Source organism: Doryrhamphus excisus, chromosome 11 (assembly GCF_030265055.1).
Source record: "Doryrhamphus excisus isolate RoL2022-K1 chromosome 11, RoL_Dexc_1.0, whole genome shotgun sequence".
NCBI lineage: Eukaryota > Metazoa > Chordata > Actinopteri > Syngnathiformes > Syngnathidae > Doryrhamphus > Doryrhamphus excisus.
In genome coordinates, this window is record NC_080476.1 from 3,959,539 (window position 1) to 3,979,413 (window position 19,875).

The 19,875-nt window shown below is 44.0% G+C and overlaps 3 protein-coding genes across 7 annotated transcripts in view; 1 reads left to right on the top strand and 2 right to left on the bottom strand.

The window, feature by feature from the left end:
- Positions 1-126: 126 nt before the first annotated feature.
- Positions 127-5,794, top strand: smad9 (SMAD family member 9). 3 transcript variants are annotated; one of them, XM_058086965.1, is made up of 9 exons: positions 127-583; positions 1,276-1,501; positions 2,679-2,933; positions 2,999-3,214; positions 3,396-3,653; positions 3,730-3,840; positions 3,915-4,136; positions 4,211-4,467; positions 5,388-5,794. In XM_058086965.1, the coding sequence occupies exons 3-9, from the start codon at positions 2,738-2,740 to the stop codon at positions 5,529-5,531; spliced, it is 1,404 nt and encodes a 467-aa protein (XP_057942948.1). In that variant the 5' UTR covers positions 127-583; positions 1,276-1,501; positions 2,679-2,737; the 3' UTR covers positions 5,532-5,794. The 3 variants fall into 3 exon arrangements, with proteins under 3 accessions (XP_057942948.1, XP_057942947.1, XP_057942949.1); XM_058086964.1 differs by lacking the exons at positions 127-583; positions 1,276-1,501 and adding an exon at positions 1,775-1,925; XM_058086966.1 differs by lacking the exons at positions 127-583; positions 1,276-1,501 and adding an exon at positions 1,775-1,925 and having other exon boundaries at positions 3,733-3,840.
- A 53-nt stretch (positions 5,795-5,847) lies between these two features.
- On the bottom strand, positions 5,848-9,169 carry rfxap (regulatory factor X-associated protein). Its single transcript, XM_058086971.1, has 3 exons — positions 8,467-9,169; positions 8,265-8,375; positions 5,848-6,201 (listed from the first exon to the last, which is right to left on the bottom strand). The coding sequence occupies exons 1-3, from the start codon at positions 8,872-8,874 to the stop codon at positions 6,094-6,096; spliced, it is 627 nt and encodes a 208-aa protein (XP_057942954.1). The 5' UTR covers positions 8,875-9,169; the 3' UTR covers positions 5,848-6,093.
- A 180-nt stretch (positions 9,170-9,349) lies between these two features.
- Positions 9,350-19,875, bottom strand: part of dclk1a (doublecortin-like kinase 1a) — a 35,696-nt gene continuing 25,170 nt past the window's right edge. For 2 of the 3 annotated variants that reach the window (XM_058086423.1, XM_058086425.1), the window contains 11 exons: positions 15,780-15,864; positions 14,931-15,103; positions 14,415-14,534; positions 12,141-12,287; positions 11,914-12,047; positions 11,763-11,840; positions 11,593-11,689; positions 11,429-11,509; positions 11,239-11,352; positions 10,930-11,003; positions 9,350-10,740 (listed from right to left, as the gene is read on the bottom strand). In XM_058086423.1, the coding sequence (XP_057942406.1) occupies positions 10,683-10,740; positions 10,930-11,003; positions 11,239-11,352; positions 11,429-11,509; positions 11,593-11,689; positions 11,763-11,840; positions 11,914-12,047; positions 12,141-12,287; positions 14,415-14,534; positions 14,931-15,103; positions 15,780-15,864 (1,161 nt within the window). In that variant the 3' untranslated portion in view covers positions 9,350-10,682. The remainder of the gene's footprint in view (positions 10,741-10,929; positions 11,004-11,238; positions 11,353-11,428; positions 11,510-11,592; positions 11,690-11,762; positions 11,841-11,913; positions 12,048-12,140; positions 12,288-14,414; positions 14,535-14,930; positions 15,104-15,779; positions 15,865-19,875) is intronic. The other variant, XM_058086424.1, reaches the window with a different exon arrangement.

Below are 19,875 nucleotides of genomic sequence, written 5' to 3' on the forward strand. Positions count from 1 at the left end.
TGAACAGTAATAAGGTTTACTAATATGTCAATCACCAATAATGATGCATTCGAAGCAGAAGGTCCATGAAGTAACCATGAAGGAGAAGATTGAAATATTGTTAGTTCGGATGCGGTTCTGTTTCTTTGACAGGTATGCCTGTTTCCACTACATTATGTACACCTGCACAAGCTACGTCTTGATCAAATTCATCCAATGCTCGCCTTTTTATTGACACTGTAAGAGGTATTCATGCAACAAGTTCATTGTTTTCCAAATCTGTAATATTTTAGTGATATGTAGTGGACTATTTTTTCATCGAAGGACCAGGCAGTGACCTCTGGCCGGTGTACCGCAGCCTCAGCATGGCGGCTTGGATGCTGCTGAAGAAGAAAGTAAAACAAAAGACTTGCTCCTCTCTCCCCGCGGTGGTTGGACTGGGCGTCGGGAGGAGGATGGTGACGTTCGGCTGCAGTTGCTGTAAACTGTGAAAATGTCAAACTTGCAGACTGGCTGTCGCCAACAGGGCTTGCGTCATTAACCGGACCTGACGCGCCACTCCCGCTATGTATCCCTCCGCCGTCTGCGGGCTCCCCCACTTAAGGTAATTGAACACTTAACAATAATACGCGTGGACTGTTTTTGCTTAAATTATTCACCTTTTTCTTTAAGGAATGTCTAGTGAACGTAATACCAGGATTGAATAGTTGATTACAGTGTTTGTTATTTGAGTCGCAAATGCAAGTGTGATGCATTCACTGTCACGTTACAACAGGTTGTCAACCTTTTCCAGTCAAGTATCCCGTAAACCAGGGGTGCCCAAGCTAATGTTTCTATGTTTTTTTGTTAAAAAAAAAACAATGTTATGTGGATATGCAAACTAAAAATCAAAATTTTGTGTTGACAAAGCTGTTTTTGCATTTCCAGACTCCTTACATTACGCTTGTTTTACTAATTTGTCCCGTTTTTGTGGCTTGTTTGTTGTTAAATTGTATTTTTTAGAATGTCTCGTGGGCCAATAAAAACAAGCTGTGGGCCGGAAATGGCCCCCAGGCGCCTTTAGGACTCCCCTGCCCTAACCGGAGTAAAGTATTTGGGGTTTTTAAAAAGTGGTTTATATTTATGCTTATGTTTGTTTTATCTGAAGTACCCCATGGGGTGTTTCCATGTCCCTCTGTACAACATTCGTACAGCCCTCACGACTTTTTTTTTAACCATGAAAAGAATTCACATCACTCATTAGAATATTCTGGAAAACAGGTGTGGTGTCTTTTGTGTGTGTGTGTATGTTTCCAGCCTAGCATTGGAGCCATGTTGTCAGGTGCTAGCCCGGCAGAAGGGAGGGGGAAGCGGAGGGATTTGGAACAGCGGCGCTGCGGTTCCAGCCAGCCTGACGCCGGCGAGGCTGCTGTGTGGCGGCCTGGAGGAGACCAGACTGGCTCCGGACGACTCCGACCTGCGTCGAGATGACTGCAATACAACAGGAAGCTCTTCTTTGAGCCCTTCACAACAAAAGCATGCAGTAGGTCAAGTACACGTATACGCACCTTATAGGAAATTCAGCAATGTAAAATAAGTGAAGGTTACCTTTTAATGATGTTGTATGTCTATATAGCTTGTCTTGTTCACAAAGCACCATCTACTTTCACTTGTTTGCGCCACTTCTGAAGTTTTAGCTTTTCATGATGTGACGTCATTACCACACATCCTCCCGCATACAGCTCGTTTAGATTACCCCCCACCTCATATATACAACAAAATCTACACAGCAATAGCTCACTAGGCTTCGGGCTTTTATTTTGAAACTCGCACGGGCGGATGTTTGGGACTCTCATCCACTGACGCGCGCGTGCGGAGCCAGACACGCACATTTCCTCTAGTCGCCGCCAGCCTGACGTGACTCGCCGTGTGGACTCGTAGTTGTGACACTTGTCTATTGCGCCAAGGTGAGCGGACACGCTTTGTTAAAAAATATACAATTTATGTATTTATCGATATACACATGGAAAAAGTTTAATTCATTGTTTAATTCATAGACTTTTACAACCATTGCCTCAAGCTGTTACGCGCTTTAATTTTTATTGTAATAATTACGTTAATGAAGTTTAACGAGGGATAGTAATGATGCTTATGATTGCTATAGTAGAGTAAAAGGAAGCTGCCATGTTGACTTTTTTTGTCAGAGTGGGCGTGGAGGACGATGGTGTGTGTGTTGGTGATAAAGCATTAGGTAATTGGACTATCTGAGCCTGCAGACTGACTGACGCCAGCCTCCATAAAGCAGCAGCCTGCTAGCCAGTCAGTGCCTTGTCACCACTTGTTGGCTGCCTCTACGCTTACTAACATCTAGTATCCATTTGTAAATAATAATAATAATGACGCCACGCGGCTTTAGAGGGCAGTGCTAAGGACATCACCTTAGTGTGACCTGCTGTCTTCCGCTGTGATGATGCATGCTTCCCAGCAGATGATGGAGAGAAAGACAAACAAGAACAAACCAAACACGCCCCCCCCCCTCTCCCCTCCCCTCCTGTCCTGTGATGTCTTCTGGCCAGACAGTGCGGCTCCTGGGCGTCTTCTCAGTCCTCACCCAAGAGAAAGAGAGGACACACAGGACGATCCTGCCTGGAAAAACTTCCACTTTCTTCTACTCGTCCTCATTAATCTTCTCATCTGGATGCAACCTCATCTCTTCACAGATGATCCCGATTATCTAGACGAGGAATAATCTTCACCTACCATCCGTCTTCGTCCCGCCATGAACTCATCCGCCTCCATCACGTCCCTGTTCTCCTTCACCAGCCCGGCGGTCAAACGCCTGCTGGGCTGGAAGCAAGGTGACGAGGAGGAGAAGTGGGCTGAGAAGGCGGTAGACTCGCTGGTGAAGAAGCTGAAGAAGAAGAAAGGCGCCATGGAGGAGCTGGAGAGAGCCCTCAGCTGTCCCGGACAGCCCAGTTGAGTGTCCTCGGTTGCCCGCCACTCACTGGACGCATCTAATGAGATCATCTTGTCCCGTCAGGCAAGTGCGTGACCATCCCTCGCTCGCTGGACGGCAGGCTGCAGGTGTCCCACCGCAAAGGTCTTCCTCACGTCATCTACTGTCGAGTGTGGCGCTGGCCAGACCTGCAGTCCCACCACGAGCTCAAAGCCCTCGATTGCTGCGAGTTCCCGTTCGGCTCCAAGCAGAAGGACATCTGCGTCAACCCGTACCACTACAGACGTGTGGAAACGCCAGGTACTGCGGGAGGCTCACTTCCTGTTCCTCACTTTTAATGTGTACCGAACCACGTGACCCGTGCCAACAAATCTGATTACAAATACACTGCTGTGTGTGTGTGTGTGTGTATTCTATACATGTCCTTAAACACTAGTAGAGTAAATGTATGCTAACATTTAATGTCATGGTTTTGTCCCAGTGCTGCCGCCGGTCCTCGTCCCCCGCCACAGCGAGTTCAACCCCCAGCACAGCCTACTGGCAAAGTTCCGCAACGCCTCTCTGCACAACGAGCCTCTGATGCCGCAGAACGCCACCTACCCTGAATCCTTCCCTGCGCTGCCGTGCTCGTCCTTCTCCTCGTCCTCTTCCTCATCTCTGGCCCAGTCTCCTTCCTCGCAGAGCTACCCCGACTCCCCTGCCAGCTCAGCCGAGCCTGGCAGCCCCTACCACATCGCAGGTACAAAATAAGGTACATCGTTTTGACATTTGTACAAAAAGAACAAAGATTTGCTCCGTTGTGTGGTCTTGTCCAGCAGAGACGCCGCCTCCTCCGTACAGCATGATGGAGACGAGTCCCCAAGAGGACGTGAAGCCGACCAACACCCCTGAAACCACCAAGCTCACCTTCTCCGCTCCACACAGAGGCATGTTCCGATAAAGTGCACTTCCTGTTGTCTCTGAGCTTGTTTCTTTCACGCCACAACTTCCTTGTGTGCAGATTTGCGTCCGGTGTGCTACGAGGAGCCCGAGTACTGGTGCTCCATAGCGTACTACGAGCTCAACAACCGGGTGGGGGAGACATTTCACGCGTCGTCGCGCAGCATGCTGGTGGATGGCTTCACAGACCCGTCCAACAACAAGAACCGCTTCTGCCTCGGCCTGCTATCCAACGTCAACCGCAACTCCACCATCGAGCACACGCGCCGCCACATCGGCAAAGGTGGGCCACGCGTGCACGCCATCTCGTATTTGCAGTCTTCAGTTTTAACGGCATGGTGACTGCGTCCCTCTCAGGGCTACACCTGTACTATGTGGGCGGCGAGGTGTACGCAGAGTGCCTGAGCGACAGCAGCATCTTTGTGCAGAGCCGAAACTGCAACTTCCAACATGGCTTCCACGCCACCACGGTCTGCAAGATCCCCAGCGGCTGCAGCCTGAAGATCTTCAACAACCAGCTCTTTGCTCAGCTGCTGGCCCAGTCTGTCAACCACGGCTTCGAGGTGGTCTACGAGCTGACCAAGATGTGCACCATCCGCATGAGCTTCGTCAAGGTAGCACCCTCGGCATACTTTTACTCTCGTCATTGTTGTTCCAAAAACATGTTTACATTTTGGGAAGTGGCTTCCTGAGAGCGATCACCAACAACTATGTTGTCTAGCTGTTTAGCTTCCTGTGTTGTAGTCAAACCCCATGCAGATGGCCGTTGGAGCTCGGACTAAAGCTGTGTTGGCGCATTTTGAGTCCCCACAGTCCAGAAATTTCATGCAATACATATACAGCAATACATGTCGTTTATTTATTTAGGGCACGCATGAAAGGCATGAAGACTAGTTTCGTTTGTGCACTTTATGTGTTCTATTTATTAATCTGTGACCGAAAATGGTGGGCATTGGCACTAAATGACCACATTTTACACCTTGTCAAGTACCGTTTACGTCCAGTGCAGGACAAAACTACTAGTGAGGCGCATTGTTCCCCATTCATGTGAATGATATGCACCATCAGCAATGTTTGGTGTGTTCATGACTGGTTCACGGAAGGTACTCGTGCCACAAATATTGATTATATACACAGTGCACAGTTTACACATACTTCACACTATTCATTGGCACACCTATTTGGATATTGTATATTTCTTTGCTGACGCGCTCCTCAATTTGTGCCATTGTTCTAGGAGACTTTTTGGCGCTTTCACGGAAAAGAAAAACAAACGGACTATAAGCCTACTTACGTAAAAGGAAGACGATGGTTGATGTAACAAATGCACAAAGATGCACATGTGCAGTCAATAGGTTAATTAAATAGCTTATTGCAGTGTTTAATAGGTCTGAAAAATGGCGTAAAATTGACAAAATGCCGAAACCAAATAGCGTTATTTGGTCAAGTATGTATTTAATGCAAAATAAAATGCAACTTTCATGTTTCTGTGTTTCATGTTTCATGTTCAGTGTTGGTTGTGTTCTCCCTTCAGGGCTGGGGAGCAGAGTACCACCGACAGGATGTGACTAGCACCCCCTGTTGGATCGAGGTGCATCTGCACGGGCCCCTGCAGTGGTTGGACAAGGTCCTAACCCAAATGGGATCGCCACACAACCCCATCTCCTCCGTGTCCTAGCAGGTGCTTGCTTCTTCACACAGCTTCTCCTACTTTCCGGAAGGTTCCGCCTCGTTCCAAAGCCCAAAACGTCCCCTACTGTTTACTGTAAGACTGAATTTCATTTAGATTGTTGACTGATTGATGCAGCAAGTAGTCGTCTTGTGTTTCCGTGGCACTTTGTGTGTGATGTCTGTTAAATATTATGTATTTCAACTTACTGACCAATGTTTGGATTATTTGCGCTGGTTGCTTTGTACTTCTATTAAAGTTGTTTTTTCCAAGACTAACATGATTTCCTAAAGGTGTTGAACAAAACTTCACAGTAAAACTGAAATATTAAACTGCAATAATTTAATGTCACTCACAGAAAGGGAGTTTGTTGGGAGGGGGTGTTAGTGCAATTTAAACATCAGTAGAAACCTTCATTAAAAAGAAATGCTCCTCACAGTATCAAGCACAGCACAGCAACTGAAACGTAAATTGACACATTTTTACATCACTCCTACATCAATAATGACATTAACATGAGCGGGCTGTTGTCAAACAAGCTTCCACACGTTCCTGCTGGGCTGTCGCCCTGTCAGCAGCCCGGGAAGTTCTGCTGCTGCGCAAAGGTGCGGCTCTGTGCTGCCAGGAACTGCTGTTGCTGCTGCAGGAAGCTGATCACCTCAGGACTCCTGAGAAGCGACTGATGGATGCAACACACGCATGTTTAGAGCATGTGATGCTCTAGCACAGGGGTCGGGAACCTTTTTGGCTAAGAGAGCCATGAAGGCCAGATATTTTAAAATGTGTATCTGTGAGAGCCATATACATTTTTTTAAACATTGAATGCAATAAAATGTGTGCATTTTTATGTAGACCAACAGTTTTAGATATAATGGGCTCTAATTGTGTAGACCAGGCACACTACCCCACGACAATGGGGTGTGGCCAGTGTCTAATAATAAATCAAATACTTGTTGCCATTAATGCAACTTCTGCTGCTGCATGGTTTTGCACCATACTCTGTACATGTATTTCATTCTTTTGGCCATCTTCGTCAGAAGGCTTGGTTCTGCAGCTTTAGCTAGGTGACTATTTGACTACCGCATTACCCAGTAATAATCGAGTTTTGGTGTTTGACCTGGAAAATATCATCAAGAAAGATGGATATGGTCGGCCGTATTGCAGTAGAAAATAGATGGACGGATTAAAATGCATAAGAAAGTTGTTGATTTTGAATATTATTTTTAACAGTGATTTCTGTGATGGTTTACTTTACTTTACTGAAATGTTAGCAAAAATGCATTTTTATTGTGGTAAGAAATGCTTGAGAGCCAGATACAGTCATCAAAAGAGCCCTACCTGGCTCCCGAGCCATAGGTTCCCTACCTCTGCTCTAGCACAACGCTAAAACTAATATTGTGTTTAGAAAATGTAAAAAAAAAATTATGGTAAATTAAATAGAAAGTGGTATGATAAATAAATCCAGAGTTAGAGTTTAACAGTCCTGCGACGGTGGTTATCAACCAACTTAGTCAAGTCCAGTTCTCGGCCTTGTGCTTCAAGGGTGTATTCACATACGGGGGGGGGCATTTTCCAACATTATTCCAAGGGACTGATCCAAGCCGGTGTGTTTGACACAAGGGGAACAAGTCATTATATTGGGATGTTATGAGGAATTCAAGAAGGTTGGCACTGCCAAAAACAACACTGTCGCCGCTTGTAAATGTGCAAGTTAACACTGATTATCAAACTATAGACTTAGTTTTGTAAAGCAGCCATATCGCCATGGTAACTAGGGCTAAACTAACATACTCATTCAAGATGGTGTCACCATTGATTGAGAACCCAGTGGACAAGGGAGCAAGAATAATTTGGGCAGCAATACGATGGGAGTGGCTACTTTGAGATCACACTGATTCGCTAGCATTCCCTGACTAAATTCTCCATGAGAGATATAGATTTTAAACCCACAGCCATAAAATGCAATATGAAATATCAATTGGGCCAATGTCAGCAGACGTATTTGTCACAGCAGTCCTTCTGTGAGTTGTCTTATATTACAATACTTGCTATAGAATAAACACAGGCATCAACTGCAACAAACACTTCATTGTAAAAATAATGAAATGCTTGTCAGAAAGTTGCCACAAATCACGTCAACATTGCCATCTAGTGGTCGCAACAGGTACAGCTTTTGATAGCTGCAATAAATATATTTGTTAAAAATATGTTAATTATTAATAAGTCTAATTATTATTATTATAATACCAGTGGTCCTTCCTTGCTCTATTGATGGTGACAGTGTTGCTTTTGGCAGGGATAATATTTAAACCCTAACCCTAAGCTGGACCCTTTAAATCCAAATAATAAACTTCTCGATGTCCAGCTACATGAAGTCCTACCTCCTATTATATCAATTACTAATACATGAGTTCACTCCCTGTCTGGTAAATGTGCTCTTTCCCAATTTTGAAACACACAATACAACAAATAAGGTAGTAGAGCAATGTGGCATAGGAGTAAAGGTTAATACTCGCATCCGTGTGGAAGTGGTAAGTTTTTGTCTTCTTTCCATTCTTTAAGTTTAGAATAAATACATTGGAGGCATGTATGAATGCTTAAAGCAGCGGCGGTCTTGTGTCCCTGCAATGATTCTTAGCCCGTGCAATTCGAGTTGTGCAATAATAGGAGTACAGGGCTCGAATAATGGCAGAAAACAAGGAACAAGTGTATTGTGTGCTTGTAAATGTAGTCAAAACTTACCAATCTCTTTTGGTTTAGGACCTGCTCGATGAGGGAGGGTCTGGCCGGCCGGTCCCCCATGGCCCCCAAACGCTGCTTGTTGACAGACACGGGCCTTTCTTCTGAGTTGTCCTGATTAAAAAATAAAAATGATAATGACATTTCAGATACTTCCACCGGTATCAGTAATATGGACATTTGAACTTCCACTTTGTGCTCTTACGTCTAGTTTGCTGCTGGACATGGCCTGGTCACTTTTCTTCTTCTTGTACTTGTCCTTATACATCTTGTTGCGGTGCTTCTTGCACATCCATGGTTTCCTTTGCTTGGCCACCTGCGTGGTGGTCTCCGTGCAGCCCTCGTAGGTACACTGTTTGGGGGCGTTGTCGCCCTCCAGGGTTTCCTCGTCGATGAGCTCCTCCGGGCTGGCGGCGCTGTCTCTGGGGTCCGAGGTGTCCAACAAGTCGCTCTCCTCGTCCGGGTCGTCCATGTCGGCGTCCATTGGGATCAACGTGATCACGTCTCTGCTGTCGACCGAGCGGCTATCACCTACAATGTAGCGCTGGCCGTCTTTGGTTAGCAAGATAGCCGAGTCTTTGTTGGATGGCGCTGAACTGTCGTCGTCGCTCATGTTTGTTAAATGAAATTCTCCCAAGCGCTGACAACAAACTAGCTAAAAACAAGCTAACGCTAGCGAGTGATTAGCGAACTCGCATCGCCCGTCAAGTTTTAGCGGCTATTTGCGCTCTCTCGCTCATTTACAGAAACTAATAAGCAACCTCCTACCGCAGAATTAAGGTTCTGATTCATGAACCGACATAATACGGAGAGAGAGCGATTTGTTTGCTCAGTGGCAGCATCTACATTGTCGCTGCTTGTCGTTCTTCTTCTCCTCCCTTCAGTTCTTCCACCAGGCTAGAGGGACCTCTAGCGGTGAAGAATAACACGCCCATGCTCATTGGTTATTATACAGTATATAATGTATATATGTACTATGTATACACGCATGGGGAGAACATGCAAACTCCACACAGAGATGCCAAGCAGAGAATCGAACCCTGACTGTGTGCCCTACATGCTAAGCTACATGATAATTAATTCAAAATAAAAATAAACACATTTGGTTTGGAACAATTTTAATTATTATGTTATTATTGATAGACCACTGGTGGAGAGGTACATGTATTGGTATTGCAACGGACACAATAGTGTAGTGCAGCTGTTCGAGCACTTCGGTAGGTGTGTGGAGTTCCTGTTTCAACAAATTCATATGAACTGATTCATATCAATCATGAGCCGTATCATTGACACCTCACAAGAACTCACAAACAACAGTGAGATCATCGGCCCCAAACACGCTAAGTGATACAATACATTTGAAGCTGATGATCTCCACTTCATGACTTGGCTCTGCTGCCTCTCGTCAAGAACTAACAAGAAGAAGCTACTGTGTCTGTCATGTTTTCATCTGAATAAATGAAGCCATGAATGAGGTTTCTGGTGGCAAATAAATCCACTTCAGTGCTGCTGGTTCTGCAGAATCCAAACCTGTTGGACTGCATACGTTTGACATCTGCGAGGCTCGTCTGCCGCCGGGGGGTGAAATCATGTAAATGAGGCTTGATTAGAATGAAAAGATGATATCAACGCAGTATGATTGTGTTTGCATTGTTGGTCAAATGTTTGCTACACACCAGGATGGCACAAGAGTGAATGGAGCGGCACACAAACGTACGGGGGCGAAAGAATGCACCGCCATCATCATCACGTCGACTGCAATCCAACATTACAGGAAGGCAACACCAATACTAGAGTCTTTGTTTCAACATAACCACGTGTTCTGTAAGAAAAAAAGGGCCTACATCACATTTATTCTTGTAAAAGTCCATACGCTGGCCTACTGCTCTAAGTCACGCTTCCTTCCCGTCAGGACGACGACATATCTCTGTGGAAAAAGGGAAATACATAATATATATACTGTATATATATAAAAAAAGAAGATGAAGTTCATTGGTCCGTATTGCCGAGAAAGTTCTATCGTCAGTCTTCCTTGTGGAGCTCGGATCATCACAGAAGGGGAAAGATGGATGCTCGATGCCCTTTCACGCTCCTTGAGCTCGTATGAGACAACTTGGAGAAATAAAAGTCCTTTACCTCATTCTGATACTCCCTCCTCTTAGAAGTTCACTTGGATCCATTTTTTTTTGCTTTATAGTCTTCCCTCTGCAAGTCCCTTACAGGACGCTGATCTCATCATCCTCATCCTGCCGGAGCTGGATGAAGGGGTTCCCGCTTGGTGGTGCTGGCAGAGCTGATGGAGATGGCGTCAGAGTCACATGGGAGATAAATGGGGGGTAAAGGTCAGGGGTCACAAATTGGGGCAAGGATAGGCAGCTAGAAGGCGGAGCCTGGTGAGTGGACAACATCTTCGCAAAGGCATCACATCCTGGTGGCATCCTCGTCTGAGAAGCGTCCTCTCCTTATCAAGAGGGGGGGCCTGAAAGAGGAAGCGGGGCAAAATGATGACATCATACGAGGGTCCACGATCACAGAAATGAATGGCTTATGTTTCATTGTTATGTTTGTACAACTGTGCTTACTCGCACTGAGGGCTGTTCTTAAACAAACGGGGTAGAACACAGAAACAGCTCTCAGCACAATGTGTCGCCATGGAAACCAAACTGACCTTATCCAGTACATGGCTGGGTGCTGGTGGAAGTCCAACGACCCAGATCTCTGCATAGAAAAGCTTCCGTCCAGCTGAGCACACAGGAATAGTAAAGTCTGTCAGGTGTGTGGAGATGCCCTAAATAACACTCAGCTTGCTATTCGTGGACAAAAGTATTGAGACACAGCTCTTAACTGTTAAATGGACCAATGACAGGTCAGCTTAAGTCCAAAGGTGCCTGAATTTTAATTCTCCATCCCAGCAAGACATGTTGACATGATTGTAGCTGTCCCAATACTTGTCTCCATTGATGTAGACTCCACTTACAGAGATGACCGCCACGTTATCTGTGTTGTCGCTGACCTTCAGTCCAGTGTTGAAGTGCTTCTTTATCTTTCCTGCTACAGACAGCTGGTGCTCATTTTCACAAAGACCTTCATCCTGCATCCAAACGAGGGAAAACAACTCAAACATGTGAAGACTACAATAAATGATTCCATGTTTCAAACACTCTTACCATGACCCATCGATGCTCCAGCACTTGGAGGGCCGTGTACCTCTGATCCACCTCCACCTCCAGCATGGATCGGATGAGCTCCTTTGTTCCCCAGAAACAACACAAACTTTGTGATATCGATTCTACCAATGTATGACCGGATTCAAATAATGCTGGATGTTCACCTTAGCGGTTTCCGACACGTTGTCCCAGTATGGCAGAGGAAATTCCAGCTGTCCCATTAGGATCTGATCAAACAGCACTTCCTGGTCCTCGCTGCTCCTGCAAGAAAACGTGCACTGCAATCAGCAGCCAGTAGAGGCTACACAACATCAGGTAACCAGTGCTAGCTTACCCCCGGAAAGGTGGGAAACCACACAGGAGGATGTAGGTGATGACGCCTGCTGCCCAGATGTCCACTTTGAGACCATACCTGTGACACATCAAGACTTCTTAGTACAAAGTATAACTAAAAATGCAGGAAGTACTGAAAAACAGGCCTGTACCCTGTCTCTGCAATGATTTCAGGTGCTACATATGTCGGCGTCCCGCATACAGTGTAAAGGGGTCCGTCCACCACGGTGGCTAAACCAAAATCTCCTAGTTTGAGGCTTTTGCTGCCGTCTGCATGCTCGTACACCTGCATGCAAAACCCCAAATGAAACATGATTGTTGGAGAATTGGGGGCGGAGCATCCAGTGAGCCATGTGAGTGAGACAGGAAGTGAGCTCACCAGCAGGTTTTCCGGCTTGATGTCTCTGTGCACGATATTGAGGCTGTGGAGGTATTTGATGGCGTTGGTCAGGTTGTACAGCATCCCACTGGCGTCCTTCTCTGTGTACCTGGTGGCTGAAGTGATGGCGTCGAATAGGTCTCCCCCCTGTGGACAAAGGACGTCATGACAGGCGGGTTGTCAGGAGCAGCTTGACCCCCACCCCACCTTCACCTGCCAGATATTAAGAGCGCCACCTCCTCTCTTTAACAAATGTGCCAGATTACTGTACACTTTTCCTTTCAATTACGAATCTTATCTTCTTCTCTCTGTGTCATCTCTGTGTGTAGACTGCGGCGTACACACTTAAAGGTAACTGGGCCGATTATGTGCTCTATCCTCCTAAAAAGATCACCCTGTGGTGTGTGGATAAAGTTACAATTGATTTTGTTCTCCCCAATCTGCTAGGAAATTGGCATTCGATATAAAAATGTTCATCATCTACGACAGGGGTCGGCAACCTTTACTATGAAAAGAGCCATTTCACCCACTTGCCCACTAAAGAAAAATAGCCTGGAGCCGCAAAACGTTGTATGTTTAAAACAACATTGGAGGGAATTTGGGGGTGTCAAAGTAGTTCAGATAAAAAAAAGTCGAGTTGGACTACTCTTACTAGTACTGGAGATAAACTTTTGTTTTTAAATGAGCTCTAATTTATTTTTTAGAATCGTCAAATAACTCATTAATAATAATTAATAATTAATAACTCAAATAACTCAAAGTATTACTCATTTCCCTTCATGTTAACCTGTCAGAGAGAACTGGATAGCATCCTGTCTGCTCATTCAGTCACCAGTCAGAACTCAGTCAGGATGCATTCATGGTCTCACACAAAGTTGGATTTTTGTAAACTCATAACAAAGACGTGCATTTTCACCACACAAGTGCTAAAAAATATTCAAGCATTGCAAAGGGAGCCGCAACAAAGAGACTGGAGAGCCACATTTGGCTCTGGAGCCGCGGGTTGCTGACCCCTGATCTACGATAACAAATAATTCGTGTGTGGCCAGCATCCGGGGCTTCCAAGTCGCTGGTGACTCCATATTCACATGGAACGAAACAACCAATCAGCAAGCAAGCTGACTGACAAAGCCGGGAAAAACAAAAATACAGTAAACTATAGCGACTGGCAACGGCGCAAAGTTTAAAGTAGGGCGAACATCAAAAATGCAGGACGAACTTTCCGAGTTGTGACAAATACGCACGTGTTTATATGATGTGTCATACAAGCCATACAACAATAGTAAAATGTCCCCGCAATTGGCTTCGACAAGAGCTAATGCTAGCTTTGTGTGGGAGTCCTACTGCGCACTGCTGCCTCTCACAGGTCAGTCCAGGTACTACATCAAGTATCCGCTTTCTGTTGCCATATGATTATCTCATTCAATCCCAATTTTTCAAAAGCCTCTCGGTACTGGCCATTTTTTACAAAATATCAACTCTCAACAAAAAATGGAGGAAGAAAGGCCTTTTCTTACATTTCAACCAAAACTTTCACTTTGACACAAATTTAGTCATATACTGTATATTTAGCCAAAATGTCTAAACAACGATGCCACAACCTACACAACACAAAAATTACATGAAAATATCCGTTTTTTTACAAATATATAACTCCATGAACTATTTACAATATTTAAATTTGCAACTGAACTGCGCTATAATGCAAACATTTGTTGAAATTTAGCTTCAATGCTTCCCGTAACATGACGAGATGCCGATGACAGAAATGCAGGTGGGTTCTTAAAAAATGCACTTTTGCCACCGTGTGGTCGTTTTTTCGACTTAAAACTGCATCAAATATGCTCTTGTCTACTCTAGAGTTGCATCTCACTTCTTTGTGCCTCTTGTGCAAAAAAAAAAAACATATGAATTCGTCTTTGGTAGCGAAGGAGTTAAGTCTGTGGTGTCTGCCTTCTGACATTTTGGAACATGGCTGCAGGGATTTTCTCCCATCCAGCCTCATGAACTAGTAAACAACATGTTAGTGTTTAATGCATGCTCCACAATCTCTCGGCCTTCATCAGTCATCCCCACACTCTCATTCATACTCCTCCATGAGCTCACACGTACATGTCCTCTACTCGCCAACAGATGGATTGCATTCCCACCTCATCAATTATGCACAAACATACAGCAGCGCTCCCTGCCTTGGTTTGATATTCAAACGCCGCCGGCCAATGGAATTCTGAATAAGAGTTCCCATGCATACACGGAAAAGACATTCCCGCACACCTTGACTAGCTCCATGACCAGGTAGAGCTCGCTGTACGTGTCCACCTCCTCGATGAGCAGCACGATGTTGGGATGCTTGACTCGTCGCAGGATGGCCACCTCGTTCTGGATCATGTGCTCCTGGAAATGTCATAGAATAGAATTCAAACTACATTGCACATATAACAGAACAGTACCTTGTGGTGCAATGGTAGTGCGTCTGACTCCAGATCAGAAGGTTGCGTGTTCAAATCATACCAGGGTCATGTCCAGTATACCATTTATGTATTGTATTTTACCTCAAAAGATAAACTGATTAACTTTGCTCCCATAATAAACCAAAAAACGGTTAATTCCCCAACACCTTAAGAGCTTTGCTGGACAGTGGATTGACAGCGCAGGGCCTCTGACTTGACTGGTTAACGCTGCTCGACTTAACTTAACTCGACTTAACAGATCTGGTCCGCATTACACAAAGATCAAACTAAGCATACAGGAGGAGTGGAAAAACTGTTTTTTAGAGGAAACCGGCCTGACCTTGCCTCTGCATTTGCCCTTGTTGATGATCTTCAAAGCATAATGGCGTCCCGTCGAGTGTTCCACGCACTCGTGGACCACGGCGAAGTTCCCGTCACCCAACATGCGTCCCACCTTGTAGCGCTCCGAAATGTAGGATGGCACCGCCGGGACCTCGTCCACGACAACTTCCTCTGTGCAGACCAAATATAGGAAAGACAACGTGAACAACTGTGTGAATATTGAGGTAATATTACACATAGATCATCGCCCACAGATCAGTATCAGTGAAAATCACCTCTAACCTACTGCAGCATCCAAAACAAGCATACTATCTGCTGGTTTTGGGACTTCCCGTCTTTGTGAGAGTGCGAAAAGCATTGCGCGCTGTAAAACGTGCCTCAGAAAATGTCTCACAGGGGTGGCGCTTTGAAAGCTTTAGTTTGGTGGATACTAGCATTTTGTTCATGTTCTGGTAAAACGAGCTTGGAATAAGATATGAAAATAAATGTTACAAAAATGAGTATACCTCTTGGCCTTTTTCATTTTGTAAGGAGAAACCTTGGTGACCCCTAATATAGCCAGTAGTACATTTAAACATTTACACTGCATGTATGTGATCGGTATTGGTATCGGTATTGACGGATTTCACTCACAAATTATCGGGATCGGCAGCATAAAACCTTGATGGGAAAATCCCTAAATGATATACTATAATTGTTTTATCATTAGATGATTCTATATACACATATATACTTTATTACTCAAGTATGTATGTAAACATGGCCCAAAGTAGCTGTGAGCAGCAACTTTAGAGCAATCTGATTGGACAATGCCAAACGAGACATCACAAAAGCGCATCATCCTCACCGTCAGTCGCTGGTCTGTCACCGCCGCTATTGGCCGGGCTGGATACTTGATCGGAAGACAACGAGGAGGATGAGCCCTGCGAGGCCTGTGGAGGTGAGGAAATAGAAATGATTCCAAAATGGACAACATCCAGTGCTTTTATGTAACATGCAGCATCCCCAAGGAAACAACAGTGCGGAGACCTCACAGCATATCATAGCAGTGAGAAGTGCATTGATGACATAAGAGCATCTGGAAGTGGCATTAACATAGTTATTTGATGCCATTTTACCTTGCAGGCACCATACAAAAAAGTATAGTGAATACTAAGTATACTAATACCTCACCTGTCCAGGACTATATGTATTTGTTGATGAATCCGATAAATGACACAATGACGCAAAGTTAAAATATCACTAGCTATGTGTGAGTGCTGACAGATGATGCCCCCTAGTGGCTGTGAGCACCATGACGTCACGTCTATTATGGAGATGTGTGCGACCCAACAAGCTTCCGCCTTTTCCTCCAACTTACTTCCTATGTGATTAAAGGTGAGCACTGGGCTCTTGGAGAGACCATTAAAAGAGGATGAGCCGTGAGGAGACAAAACCTCACCAAGTCCTCTTCACAGTCAGTCTCGTGGTGGAAGCAGATGAAGACGAGGAGTTACTCTTTCCTGCACAGGACCGCTCTCGCAATAAAAGTCACATTAATTGTGGTTGTAAATGGACTCCATTGTGATGGCCTGCCTTTAAAATCAACAGGATTCTTGTGATGCCACGGTACGAAGCAGAGCCAACAATGATAGGCTGTGTGATCTTTGGGGGCATTTTGGAGTCGACCTTGCATGAGGACCAGCGTTGTGGTTCACCGTGGCCTCGGGTCAACTTTATTTATATATCATTGCACGTGCACACCGCCCCGAGCACTCGTCATCATGGCGGTGGCGGCAAAGGTCGGCCATTTTTAAATATTTACAGAGCTACAGTACCGTGTTGCTGTCATCTGATGTAAATACACACAGAAATATCCTACATGCACATGTTTTTATGTGAATTTATACGAATAGTTGGCTTTGGTTTTCTTGACTGTATACAAATGTTGTAGTATTATGAAAATGTATAGTACTCCTGGGTCAGTGTGTGCATGAATATGCAGTACGATAATATAAACATTGTGTTATAATTGTTGTTTATTGAAAAGATCAAAATAAGCTGTAGGTAGTATTGATCAGTCAATGTTATATGTTAATGTTATAACTATACTACACTGACAATATAACATATTGTCTTGTTATATAGTCCTATATACTTATTTGCAAATGTTTGGCCTGAAAGCTCTTTTCCCTCTGAAAACACATCTCATTCATCAAATAGTTAGAATAATAAATAATGTATAAATACATAATAATAAAGCACAAAATGTACAGCATACTAATACAGCATACTTCACGACGGGTGTACTGAGTAGTTAGTATAATATAGTTGTATGAATGTATATAATGTATTAATTTTGGTTTCATTCATTCATTCATTCATTTTCTACCGCTTTTTCCTCACGAGGGTCACGGGGGATGCTGGAGCCTATCCCAGCTGTCTTTGGGCGAGAGGCGGGGTACACCCTGGACTGGTCTCCAGCCAATCACAGGGCACATATAGACAAACAACCATTCACACTCATACCTATGGACAATTTGGAGTCACCAAATATTGGTTTCATTTTTAATATAATTATATGATAAGGATGAAGCAGTATTGATCAGTGAAAGTTTTACTATACTTAATAACAAGATTTACTTATTGTATTGTTATGTAAAGGTATAGTACTTTGTGTTTAGTGCATGTATGTTGGTGCGGTATAATCTGTAATAATCTGTATAACGTATTGATCATTTCTCATTACAATCAGTCAATGTTTTGCTATACTGACAATACTGACTATCCTGTATGGAAATATTGTATTATGTAAATGATTGTCTGTCCAATCATCACAGTTGTTCTTCTTTGTCTTTTCGTCTCTGGTGGCCTTATCTCGCATGCAGCCTCTGTGGCAACACAACACTGTTGCTATGGAAACTGCTCCGGAGGCAGCTTATGAGACTTCCTGGCAGACTGAATATGGTCACTTCCTGGATGGGGGCGGGACTTCTAGGGACAGAGCTTTTGAGATAACTTTCACGGTTATTAGAAAGACAAGGATGTTATTGTATAACACTTTTAATATCTTAAAATGGCAGCGGTGCCCCCTCCCTGCTGGCCGTCTCACACAGCATGCTAGCATCCTGAATGCTAACAGGACATAAATATAAATGAAACGGGATGTCCACTGTTGACCTCAGACCTGGAGCATCATCTAGAGAGCGGATGCGGGGGAGCATCTGCTGTGATAAAAAAAAAGGGAATAGAACAACGGTCCACTCCATGATGAAACGTTTACATAAGAGCGTGAGGCCGCCTCACAGCTGATTAAACATCTTAAAGCCTGCCGCCATCTAAATCTGGACCGCAGTCCTCCCCCGGGCCGCTCTTATTGCTGCGGTGCAAAAAGAAGAAATGTAATAAGATTTGGTGGACAAAGGTGGCGCGTTGTGCTCGTCCCCGCCCCCTCCCTCCCTGACGCAACTTGGCCGTCTAGACGCAAACAAATCCATCCTGCTCTCGTTTGCACACCCAGCCGTGCCAGCTGGATGGGAAGAATGACGGGGACACCAAAGGGGAAGGACAGGATGTACGGGGACATACTAACGTATGGGACTGCTAAGAGAGAAAAAAGGTCCAAATATATAGTACGTAAATATATATCACATATGCAAGTACTGGGACAGCTACAGCAAGTGAAACGTCAGCCAAAACAGCCCCCACTCTTCTTTGGACTGTGTCCACGGGACATTGTTCTCACCAACGTTCGCTATTCATCTGTTCATCTGTTCGGTCTCATGGTTTCACTCAGTAAAGTACACAAAAATACAGTATTTAATGAGGAACTAATGAAGAACTAATGACTAAGACATACATTTAGAGTAGTTACTGAGCAACTAATGAAGAACTAATGACTAATACATACATTTAGAGTAGTTACAGAGGAACTAATGAAGAACTAATGACTAAGACATACATTTAGAGTAGTTACAGAGCAACTAATGAAGAACTAATGACTAATACATACATTTAGAGTAGTTACAGAGGAACTAATAAACTAATGAGTAAGGCACATACATTTAGAGTAGTTACTGATGAACTAATGAGTAGTTACTGAGGGTCTAATGACAAAGGCACAGACATTTAGAGTAGTTACTGAGGAACTAATGAGTAGAGTAGTTACTGAGGAACTAACGAAGAACTAATGACTAAGACACACACATTTAGAGTAGTTACTGAGGAACTAATGAAGAACTAATGACTAAGACATACATTTAGAGTAGTTACTGAGCAACTAATGAAGAACTAATGACTAAGACATACATTTAGAGTAGTTACTGAGCAACTAATGAAGAACTAATGACTAATACATACATTTAGAGTAGTTACTGAGCAACTAATGAAGAACTAATGACTAATACATACATTTAGAGTAGTTACAGAGGAACTAATAAACTAATGAGTAAGGCACATACATTTAGAGTAGTTACTGATGAACTAATGAGTAGTTACTGAGGGTCTAATGACAAAGGCACAGGCATTTAGAGTAGTTACTGAGGAACTAAGGAGTAGAGTAGTTACTGAGGAACTAACGAAGAACTAATGACTAAGACACACGCATTTAGAGTAGTTACTGAGGAACTAATGAAGAACTAATGACTAATACATACATTTAGAGTAGTTACAGAGGAACTAATAAACTAATGAGTAAGGCACATACATTTAGAGTAGTTACTGATGAACTAATGAGTAGTTACTGAGGGTCTAATGACAAAGGCACAGGCATTTAGAGTAGTTACTGAGGAACTAAGGAGTAGAGTAGTTACTGAGGAACTAACGAAGAACTAATGACTAAGACACACGCATTTAGAGTAGTTACTGAGGAACTAATGAGTAGAGTAGTTACTGAGGAACTAATGCAGAACTAATGACTAAGACATACATTGAGAGTAGTTACTGAGGAACTAATGAAGAGCTAA